The sequence below is a fragment of the Hydra viridissima genome, unplaced genomic scaffold (assembly GCF_058129835.1).
Source record: "Hydra viridissima isolate aposymbiotic clone 2 unplaced genomic scaffold, HvirCarnegie_v1 scaffold_6, whole genome shotgun sequence".
NCBI lineage: Eukaryota > Metazoa > Cnidaria > Hydrozoa > Anthoathecata > Hydridae > Hydra > Hydra viridissima.
The window spans coordinates 681,759-693,531 of NW_028324305.1; the positions used below are offsets into that span (position 1 = coordinate 681,759).

Genomic DNA, 11,773 nt, shown 5'->3' on the forward strand with positions numbered 1-11,773 from the left:
AAACGGTAAAATTAATTACCAGAACGTTTATTTCAGAAAGAATAAACCTCGTCACTGGCTGACCTTTGAAGAAAACACACAAAAGTTATTTTGTTCTTTTTGTCTGGCATTTAGCAAACCTTCAGATCAATCAACGTTCATTAGTGGATATAACATTGCAAATTCCAAGCATATTTATCAAAGAATATCAGAACATGAAAGAAGTGCACTCCATGCAGCCTGCACAGAGTCGTATGTTTTAAAAATTAATGCCAAAAATATTATAAGTATTTATACGCGCCAAAATGGTGAAGAGGTTAAAAAGAATCGTTTAATTTTAGAAAGAATCATAGAAACTTTAAAAGTTATTGGTAAGCGTGGACTTAGCTACAGAGGTGCAGTAGAGTCTGGGTACACATTGCTTGAGTTAGCAACAGAACAGGTCGTGGCGACTTGGTCACTTTTCTGTCAAAAACGACTGTTAATAAAGTCATTGATGCAATAACAACATCTTTAACGAGCATGATTGTGGAAGAGATTAGAGAAGCCGGTATGTTTAGTGTTCAAATTGATACCACACAAGATATTAATGTACAGGATCAGTGTTCTATTGTGATCCGATATGTAACCGAATCTGTACATGAACGTGTAATATCGATAGTCAATTGCACATCAACAACTGGAAAAGGAATGTGTGATTTGGTTTGTGGCGTTTTTGAAAAGGTAGGCATTGATGTAAGTAAATGTATTGGCAATGCAACCGATGGAGCTTCTAATATGCAAGGTCAATACAATGGATTCAATACCTGGTTAAATACAGTTTCCCCATGTCAGATTCATGTTTGGTGTTATGCCCATGTTTTAAATTTGGTAATGGGTGATGTTACTAAAAAAGCTGTTGAAGTTGCTACCTTATTTGGTGTTTTGAACACATGTGCAGTATTTTTACGGGAATCATGTTTACGCTTCAATGTTTGGCGTGAATTTAGCAAATTGAAATATATATCTGTAATCGGTGAAACTCGTTGGTGGGGGAAAGACAGAGCTCTTACTAAGGTATTTGGAAATTTCTTCATCAAAACCTCCGATCAAGAAACACAAGTTATTGATTTTTTGTACATTGACATGTTACAAACATTTCATGATATTTCTACATCAATCAAATTCAATAATGACGTCCGTTGCAGAGCGAAAGCTCTTTTAGATTCATTGACAAGTTTTGAATTTATTTTGACGGCACAATTGTTTTTAAAAGTATTTGAGCACACAACGCCATTATCTGAATATTTGCAAACAACTGGAATGGATGTACTACGAGCCTATAATATGGTTCAAAACAGTATTAATGAGTTAAGAAAAGTAGATAGAAATTTTGATTCCATTTTTCAAGCAGCTACACATTTTTCAGAACTTGCGAACAGTGAACTGGGAAAAAGGAATCTCGACATTGAAGTTCAGACTGGTTTGAAAGAGAAAAGAATTAGAGCAAATCAACTACTTGAAAGTGCAAAAGATAAATTTCGTATCAATGTTCACAACATGGTAATGGATCAAGTAATCAGTAGTTTAAAACAGAGATTCTCAGAGCATGGTAGTCTATATGCTGATTTATTTTGTTTAGATCCAAGAAATTTTGCAGAAATTTTGAAAAAAATGCCTAGTGCTGCATTACAGCATCTGAGTGGGTTGCTCAGAAAGTTTGATGCTAGTGTAACAAAGGATCAGCTTCAAACGGAATTATCGGACTTTGCAAGGAAATGGGAAAGTTTCGAAATAACTCTTGAAGATGAATATAACTTGATATTTGACACAGAAGTATCTGACTCTGTCTTGGACAACATGCAACAATATAAATCCGAAGAATCTGAAACTGTCTTTACAATCCCAGAAGTGGAAAACAGTGACAGCCACAGAAATAAATGCAAATCTTGCAAAAAATGTATTGTTTGTTGTTACTTTGTCCTCCAGAAGTTTAACTTGCATAGTCTTGCGTATTCAAATTTGTTTCTGGCTTACAAATTTGTGCTGACATTATCCTCATCACAAGTTGCTTGTGAAAGGTCATTTTCGAAATTGAAGTATATTTTGAACAGATTAAGAACTTTGATGAGCCAGTCAAGTTTACAGTCATTCATGTTGATGTCTTGTGAAAAAGACCTTCTTCCGAGAATTAATAACGATGCAATAATTGATGTCTTGGCATCGACTAGTCAAACGATGAAAAAGTTGCTATACTAGTCAATATTGAATAGCGATTGTGTCTACTATTTCTAGACTACAACTTACAGCAGTGTTTTAGAAATATTTCTTTTTATCAATATTTAGGCTGGGAAGTTTAAATTTTTTTTTTATACTTTAAATAATAATAAACAATAATGCAACTAAAAATAAAAAGTCCTTTACAAATATAATATAGGTAAATTTAGAAAAATAAGGGCGTTAATCATAGTCGCAGTCATGGGCGGCGTGAAGGCTCTCGGCGCCCCTATATATATATGAAATATATGCAGCATACAATGAAGTGGGCCGCCGTGACCAAAATTTCCCTGGCCGTTTTTTCAAGCCAGTCCGACCCTGATGCCAATAGGAAGATATTTTTTCAGTTTCTTTACAACAAACGCTTCAATGTCAATCAGAAAAACACTATCATACTCATATATTGCTCATGCTCTTCACGTATACTAGTTGTGATGTTAGTATTTTCAAAAGCTGCCCGAGCATCATTTCTTGTTGTAGAGGCTTTTCAACACCCAGACCAAGCTGATCTTCGAACTGCTTTTGAACCAACTTTTCTCTTTCTTTCACATTTTGTTTTTCTACTTCACCTTTCTACTTTTATATGCACCCTTATATTTTTTTCCATCTTGTCGAATACGATTGTGCTAAATCAACTTGAATTCCTAAGTGAAAGATACTTATTCCATACTGAAAAGCATTTTCTACAGGAATATGTTTACCTTATTGTTTTAAAATTTGACTTGATACTGTTAAAAATTGGAAATGATGATGTAGCACGACACCTAGTTCTCTCAGAACTATACCATAAATAATGGTCATTAAAACTTTGTAATGAAAGTTGTGATCTTTAATTCTTTTAATACTCAAAACTTATGGAGCGAAGAAAATCATTCATTGTAATGCTTGACTCGATATCTTTACATTAAAATTCTAACAGCTGAAAATATCAGCAACTGTGTTGAAAATGATATCTTTAGTTTTATTGATTTACTAATGAAAATGTTACAACTCTCATCTCGATGAACTGCATCAAAGGCTCTTTTATTTATGAAATAATAAAAACGATTTGCGTTGAAAAACTTTCTCACGTTAAAAATAAAAGAAATGCAGAACAATTCAAGACTTTTGAAAGAACACCTTGGAAGTATTCAACTAGTGATGATCTGATAATGGTCAAGGACTTATTTGAGAGTATAGAGATTGTTAAATGAATTATGTAGGAGATTCAATTTCTCTGATTTTGTGCTTTCTTGCTTTAATGAACAAAAAACTTGTAAAGAGATAATGCAGCAGTATTTGTAAATAAGGATGTTCAAAAATCCTTGGTCACGTTATTTTCATAACTGGTATGGGGATGAAAAGGTGACTGCAAATGTTGTCTTAATTTCATTAAAAAGATTTTTTGGAAGTTGCTTACAATATTCATTCATCCGAAGTTTGAACTGAATGAAATCAATAATTTCATTCAGATCTTGCCATGATCTATTATACGTTCATTGAGAGATTTCTATTATACCCGCTTAAAATTTTTTTTATAAGTCAATTTCTTTTATGTGCAAATAAACAGACGAGTGATTTTATATAAACTATATATTTTCAACAAGAGATTACAACTTAAAATGCTTAAAACTTTTATTTTCGGCACCGGCTAATTTAAATTCCTTAAAAGAATTAGGTAATAGTCATAAAATACGCGCAATTATTATTCAAAAATCTAAGTTTGTTGATAAATTTGTCACGAAAGTTTAAACGATTATTTCTCGCAAGTGATATACTATCAACAAAATCTTCATTTTCCCATTTCTTTTTAATTAACGACTTCAAAGAGCCAATACCATTTTTCACTGCACACTTTTTTGAAGAATACTTTATCAAGCATAAATCTTTATAAACCAGTTTCACACACATAATTCCTGCATTGAGAGAAACGCGAGCATGATTTACGATCATTAATGAACTCGAAAATATTTTTTTACAAATTCAGTGTCAGTTTTAATTATTTGTTCTCAACCCAACCTCATGCTAACTAATGTCATGCTAACTAGTGTCCATAGTGATTAGTGTCTTCTCATTTACTGGAGGTTGCCAATTAGGAACGTGCTCTTCAATTTTTTGGATGATATGATTTACTTGAGAACAAAGCCCACGAATTTGCTCGTCAAAAGTAGCGAGTACTTCTTGAGCTAGGGGAAAAAAAAATTACCGCGAAAATTCAAAACTTTTGTCTTGTATTTAAAAAATTGAAAAAAAATAAAATAAAATAAAAAAAAACCCAAACAAACTCGAAGACCAACCTTCAAAGTGAATAAACCCGTCCACTTGATCAATATACCCATTCATCGTACCGTTAGAAATCATATGAGAAGCTATGCGTTCTGCCTATGATATGCATATGGTTTTACATACTTTTTTTTCTTTACCAGTAATAAAACGGATAAAAAAAAAAAAAAAAAAAATGCTTCCGAAAAGCATCCTAAGACATGCTTGAAACGAATTACTTGAATATATTAACACATTGTGACCGGGAGACGTGTAAACACATCCGCGTATTAGTTGATAGTGGAAGCCGGGAAACGACAATAGTCGTTTTGTACTGACTGGTGGTGGAGACCGAGAAACTTGTAAGCATGGGCTTTGGGTAAGAAAGTACCTGCGCCTTATCTATTGTATTACGGTGCGTAACAATGAAGCTACCTGCTATCGCTTGCTATATATATATATATATATATATATATATATATATATATACCTATTAGTTCGAAAGATATAGCTGTTTTACGCAACATCTAATTTGAGACGTAAATACCCGAAAATCGCCCGGTTCCTGGCGTAGGTTGGCTGGAAAATAGACCCGGTCAAGATGTGTTAAATAAGTTTGCCATACAATTAAACAATTTAACATATCACCAGCATCCTTGCATGTTTAAAACGTACAATCATTATCTTTTTTTCTTCTTTCTTTTTTTTTTTTTTAAAAAAAATAAAACATAATAACTGTAACTAAATACTAACTTTCGCTGGCTTTATATCAAGCAACTCTCCTAATTGTTCAATAGCTATGTTTTTATAAAGTTTGCTAACGGCAAGCAGATTGTGTTCAACTACAGCGCGATCCAAAATGGTGGAACCTAAATCAGAAAGCGATAGATAGAAATTAATGACTAGAAGAACATATATAAAAATTTGCAATTCGGTCAGTACTTACCATCAGTGGTCGTAGCTTTTTGATGCGGTGCTAACATGTCAGCAAACTCTTTTAACTGCGGTCCACGAATAATCCGATCTAAGTACCTTTAAAATTTCACAGTTTCAATAAAAAAATCATTAGAAAATATTTTATAAGAAACGATCATAAGATCATCCATTTTCAAACGTCTCCTACATTTTTTCTAATATTTCGCGTGCAGGTAGTTGTTGACAACGCTCGTCTTTAAATAAAGTTGCAAGCATCCTTGATCTTTGTTTCCCTGAAAATGTGAAAAACCATGCAAACATTTAAATATAAAATTGTGTAAATATACATTTACTTAAATCTAAAAATAAATTGCATATGTGAGAGCTAAACTTTTGTTAAGTAATAAAGATGGTAAGAATGCGCGGAATTTAATATCGTAGCGAATGTACCTGCTGAAGCTAGTATGGTGCATATCAAAGCGTGCTTTAAAGCTTCCATTCGTTCTGATTCATGAACTTGAGTATTATAAGACAATTCATTATAACGTTGGGCTGCGTCGATAAATTTTCGGCGATAGTCTAAAACTCGAGCATAACACACCTGAAAAAAACTATTTCTTTAACTTTGACTTTTACGTCATTGACCTATATAACCAATCGTTATTAACCTACGTAGCAAATCAAATTTTTTTAACCTACATAGCAAATCAAATTAATGAAAGCTAAAAAAGTGTTTCGATACGAGATTTAAACATTTTAGTATGAGAAGAGACATTCAATTGTTTTTTTTCAAGTTTCAAAAAATTCTCACACTAAGAATGCTTTCCAGAACCATGTATTAATTTTTAATAAACAGATGTAGCTAATGAAACCAGTATACTTCAAAAGCACATCTACGCTGCAACACTCTAAAAAAACCCGATCTGACTGCTCCACTGTAACTAAAGTAGCAAGACTATAAAGAGAAAGAACGCATGTGCATAACACTTGATTACCATTAGACTTTCTTTCCGCGTTTCTTGAAATTTTTTGTTTTCATTGTCGTTATTATCCTTATTTTAGTTCTAATCAAGTAAGTAAGCACAAATTTGTATTTTTTATTTTATCGAAATTCTAATAGAAACAATCAATAACAAAAATGAGCTAAAAAAGTTAAAGCAATAATTATCACCTTATATAAGATATCTAGCTTCCCGTTTTCATTGTTTGACTTTTGCAGCAATGATGCTCTGTTTATGTATATTTCGGCTTGGACAGGATCTTCACTTTCGAGATATAGTTGAGCAATCTTTAAATAGATCTCCAGCTTCATCTCGTCACTGTACTGTCTGTAAAAAATAACTGATAAGTTTTAACTGTTAAATATCTATTTGTATAAATCTTTTACAAACTCTAATAAGAGGGCGATACATTAATTTGAAGCGTATAATGAAAAGTTACTTTTGCCCTGTTCCCAGAGGAATACCAACTAAGGTTTCAGCAGCTTCTCTCCATAACTGTTCTCCTTCATAAATTGAAGCTAAATGCTGACGAATAGCAACAACCTGAGAGCAAACGAGTTTTTTTTCACAATAAAATACGTTTTCTTTCGTTGAATAACATTAAATAAAGAACATGTAGATCATGAAAACTCATTTTGCACTTAAAAAGAAACCTGGTCTCTGCAGGACTTAAAAAACCCAATTTTATTGAAAGTTAAAATAATAAAAAACCATGTTCAAATTAAATATTGAACTAAGTTCCAGATTTGACACCATGTCAGTGCAAAAGAGAATTCTCTAGTCTTATTTCTAAAAGCTTGCCTCTCAACAATATTTTTTCATTCAGGAGAACTTCCTTACTGATTGGGATCTACTTGACAGTAGAGAGCTCTTCGATGCAGCACTGAATAAAGCACCTTTAACTGTCCATGCATGGACATGTAAAATATTGAGTAGTTTCAGCAAGCATCCGCTGTGGTACATTATTTACCAATTGTTATAAATCAAGTAACAAGGTTTAAAAAGATGCAAATTTAGGAAGCCTGTTGATCACTTATTTTAGCTTCACTTGATAGCTGCAAGAAATAGTTTTTCAGAGTATAAATAAGATTTCTCATCCAACCTGTTTTGTGCATGGCTCCTGATCAACTCAATTTCAAATTAGTTTGGATCATAATATTTGACAGTGAATCTCAGAAACTCCTCACTTTGTTTGTAGCTTTGTGATTAGAATAACTCTCCTATTGGTGGAAACTTTGTGCTCAATTAGGAAATCTCTCAAAACTTTTTATTATCATTTCAACAATATAATTAACAAAATTCTTACAGATGCTGTGTTCTAAAATCATTATTTCCTATGACATGTAAAAATTCCAACTTACAACTGCTAGCACTTGACAGGTTGAAAAGTATTTGATGATCTAAAATTGTGGGTAATGTTTGGATGAAAATATTGAAACAATGTAAACAATAAATTACAGAGTTCTTGATTTTTAAGTTTTTCTTGGGTAGAATTACTAAAATTACAAAATATTTATTGCTATTTTACATGCAATCTTTTTTTGAAGTACATGAAGTTAGAGAAACAAATGTTTTGGAATGAAAAAATTAAACCCCTGAGCTCAGGTCAGTGCTTGCAGGGAATAAGTAAATAATTGATAATAAGAACAAGGAAATAATTTTGAAATGTCTAGACTTATCTTTTTAATAAAAAAAAATTGACTTGAATTATTAATTGTTAATCAAAATAAATTTCAATGCCAAATCAAGCCAAAAGTCATGGAAAAAGCAGGAAGACAATCTCTTATATTTGAAGAGATTGAGTAAGACTTGCCAAGCTGTTACTCATTAATGGAGTGACAGCTTTTTAATGCTCAGTGCTTTTGGACAAAACTGTTATCACAAGCAAATAAGCATTTCTGGGTGAACAACTCAATCAAATTTTTAAACTTTTCCTTCCGTCTTTTGCTTTTTGATGACTTGAAAATGTTAATGTCTTAATTAGAATCTCTTTTAATTGTTATTATTTGAAAAACTCTTATATTTATAAAAAAACTTATAAAAACTATATAACAGTATAATTGTCAAAAATGTTGTTCACAACAGAACACACAACGACAACAACAAAAAATTACAACAATTTGCATATTTTCTGTAAATTTACTCTAAATTTCAAACTGTGTTTCATTCTACAAAAATTACAATTGGATTTTGTATTATATTTTAATGACCAGTGCACACATGAATATAAATCTTATCAAAGATTCTTTTAGATTGCAACATCAAGGTTAAATTCTAATTTTTTACAAATGCGAATGTTAGATTTTTTCAAAAGACATTAGGCTATTTCAAAACATTCTTATAAATTATACTGGTTTACTTGCATGGATAACAGGTTTTGAAAAGCAGCTTAAATTGTAGCTTAAATTTATTATACAGGATTTCCTTGTATTGTAAAAATGTGCACTTGCTGTAACAATATACAAAAAGTTATAAAGATTTCAAATCATTTGTTTTAGTCTGTGTAAGCTCCACCAGTTGAAGCGCTTTAAAAAGGTTTCTGCGTTCTCCATTAATGGTTACTAGTATTTTACAAGATATCTAGTGAAACTATTGAGACAATCACAATGCTTTTAGACGTTTCAAGATGATTTACCTACATACCAGTATATGTGGGTAAATCATCTTGGAATGGGACTACAGACTTCATAAGCAAATATGTTTGAGTAATATTCCTGCTTCTCTGGAAGAGACTACACATCAATAGAAAATCACAACAAAAATAGTACAGCTTAGAAAAAAAAAACACTCTCAAACTTGAAATTTTTTATATATTGAATTTTTGAAATTTTGTGTTAGTTCTATATGGTAAAATTAGGCAAGGCTTAACAGTGTTGGAATGAACCACCTTCAACAATCAACTTCAGGATTTGATTAGTCAAAAGAACATCCAAAACAATCTCTATTCAGGAAGTGGTATTTTTTGAAGTTTCACTATTAATAAAGAAAATTTCTTCTAATAGAAACGCTTTTCTTCCCAACTAACTGGAAGTATTGATTCTCTGCATTTTACTATCATCTAATCTAAGAATGTTGACACTTAACCTATTTCCTATTTCTTTAAATTTTTTGCTAAGTTTTTGCTAAGTTTTTTTTTTTTAGAGCTTAAAAGTGTAAGTAAATTTAAATTGTAGAATGAAACAAAATTATCATAATTAAAATAAATTATCATAATTATTAAATGAGGAAAAAAACAAGGGGCATCTTTGGCAGGCTGATTATATAATTGTGTTTTTTTAAAGAGCTATTTATTTCTTTTCCGATCAGAGTTTACATCATTTCAATATAATCGTAGAAATAGTGGTACAACTTTTTTTTTTTTTAATTATAATTAACATTTTGACAAACCTGCTCTTCAAAAGAGATCGCTCTGGAATGCAAATTTTCAAGAGCAAAATGGGATATAACTTTGACTGTCTCATTGTCAAACTTTGGTAAGGCGGATGAGATATCAGCAATAACTTGTCTCGAGACTACAGCGCTCACATTTTCTTGAAGAACTGTGATAAATCAAAAGTTAATTAAAAAACCAACAAAGAAAAAATTAAAAAAATAATAATTTTTTACTTAAATTTAGAGTACCAGTTTTTTCAAGCTTCTTTTGAATTATAAACACTGAACAATGCAAATAACAATGCAAATGAACAAATAACAATGCAAATGAACAAATAACAACGCAAATGAACAAATAACAATGCAAATGAACAAATAATAATACAAATGAACAAATAACAAGTGATATGCTATTACCCTAAAGTTACTCCATATTGAGAATAATGAACTAAAATTGTAGTTAGTAAATTTGTCTGGCTCAAATTATATTGTTTAAAAGAATTCAAAGGAGATTGTCAGTAAGAAAATAAAGTAATTGTGGATATAGAGATGCTTGCTTGAACTGAAGCAATTAAAAGATTAAAAAAAGTATCGAAAAAGATAAAAAAAAAAGACAATTCTGTGATTATTTAAAAAGTAAAAAAAAGACAATGCTATAATTATTTAAAAATTAAGACAAAATTTATGTTACAAATTTTTTTTAAGCCAACAATTTTTAAGCCAAAGATTTGATGGTTTGGTAAAAAAGAATCTCACAATCTTCCCAAGAATGTATAAAAAATCTTCCCAAGATGATATTGTACAAAGAGTAAGAGAAGCAAAAGATGTGTTTTGAAAAGATTGCGCCTTAAGACACATTGACAACTTTGAAGTATTAGACACTGCTTAAGATGTCTTTTCATAGGGGATGAAGACTCAGTACCTTTGTAGTATACCTTTATAGTATAACTCAGTAAGTACCTGCATGTGAAATTACTTTTATGAAGTTGTTTATAAATGTTTCCATGGTCTCAGAAAAAATCAAAAGAAATAGATAACTTAAATTTATAATCTGTGTGTGAATGCGTGTGTGTCTGTGAGTGTGTATGAGCGCATGTGTGCGTGTGTGTGCGTGTATGTACGAGTGTGTGAGTGGGTGTTCCAAAGTAAGTTGAAAAGTAAGTTTCATTTCATTATTTTATAACTTATCAATATTATTTAATATTGATATTATATTTTAAATTTAACACATGTAAATCTTACCAATACTAAGTAATTTCTTGAGTAGGTGTGCCAAATCTGACCCTTGAAGTTTTATGATTTCTCCTAAATAGAACCTATACTTCTCCAGAGCATCTTTTTGTGGAATAACTTGGTTTGTGAGTTCATCTAGTGCATTCAATAGATAACTGCTCATATTTATTAGTATGATTTAGTTTAAATATATTCTACAAAAAATATTTTTAAAGTAGTTACAAGTCCTATATTTTACCAATTTTAATTTTATATCTACATTTTGTTAAACTATACTTTTTTAGTCATATAACTTAATTAGTAACAAAAAAAAAAATTATCATTTTGGTTTCTCTGATGATGGTCAGTCTTAGACCCACATCAATTAATTAGGTAGTGTACCAAGTTGCATTTTTTAAACTTACTTCATACCTTTGATATTCTAAATGACAACTCCAGTTTGACATAAAATATCAACTTTAAGATAAAAACCAGTAATTTACACTTCAAACCTGAGGATTTTTTACCTTTTTCAAAATTTTAAATTTCTTTAATACAACCATAATGACACTATACAACCAAAAACAATATTCATTTAAAAAACTTTTAAGAAAACAAAAGTTAAATTTCTTTAATGGCCTCTTGTTTCTAAAACTACATTGTCAATAACCCTTTGTATATTTTCATACATTCATTTCTCAATTCCATTAACATTTACAAATAGTAAAACCATGTATTCAATAAATGATATAAAGTAAACATATAAAGGTTAAAAATAATACTCAATAAAAATGAAT

General features: G+C 30.7%; 2 protein-coding genes across 2 annotated transcripts; one reads left to right on the plus strand and one right to left on the minus strand.

Moving 5' to 3' along the window:
• The first annotated feature begins 501 nt into the window (after positions 1 to 501).
• On the plus strand, positions 502 to 2,217 carry LOC149886521 (zinc finger MYM-type protein 1-like). Its single transcript, XM_090090503.1, has 2 exons — positions 502 to 1,570; positions 1,619 to 2,217. The coding sequence occupies exons 1-2, from the start codon at positions 502 to 504 to the stop codon at positions 2,215 to 2,217; spliced, it is 1,668 nt and encodes a 555-aa protein (XP_089946629.1).
• Positions 2,218 to 3,792: 1,575 nt separating this feature from the next.
• Positions 3,793 to 11,212, minus strand: LOC145190732 (COP9 signalosome complex subunit 4-like). Its single transcript, XM_090090069.1, has 10 exons — positions 11,007 to 11,212; positions 9,780 to 9,931; positions 6,832 to 6,935; positions 6,563 to 6,719; positions 5,842 to 5,992; positions 5,600 to 5,684; positions 5,423 to 5,508; positions 5,230 to 5,345; positions 4,512 to 4,596; positions 3,793 to 4,400 (listed from the first exon to the last, which is right to left on the minus strand). The coding sequence occupies exons 1-10, from the start codon at positions 11,158 to 11,160 to the stop codon at positions 4,255 to 4,257; spliced, it is 1,236 nt and encodes a 411-aa protein (XP_089946195.1). The 5' UTR covers positions 11,161 to 11,212; the 3' UTR covers positions 3,793 to 4,254.
• Positions 11,213 to 11,773: the final 561 nt, after the last annotated feature.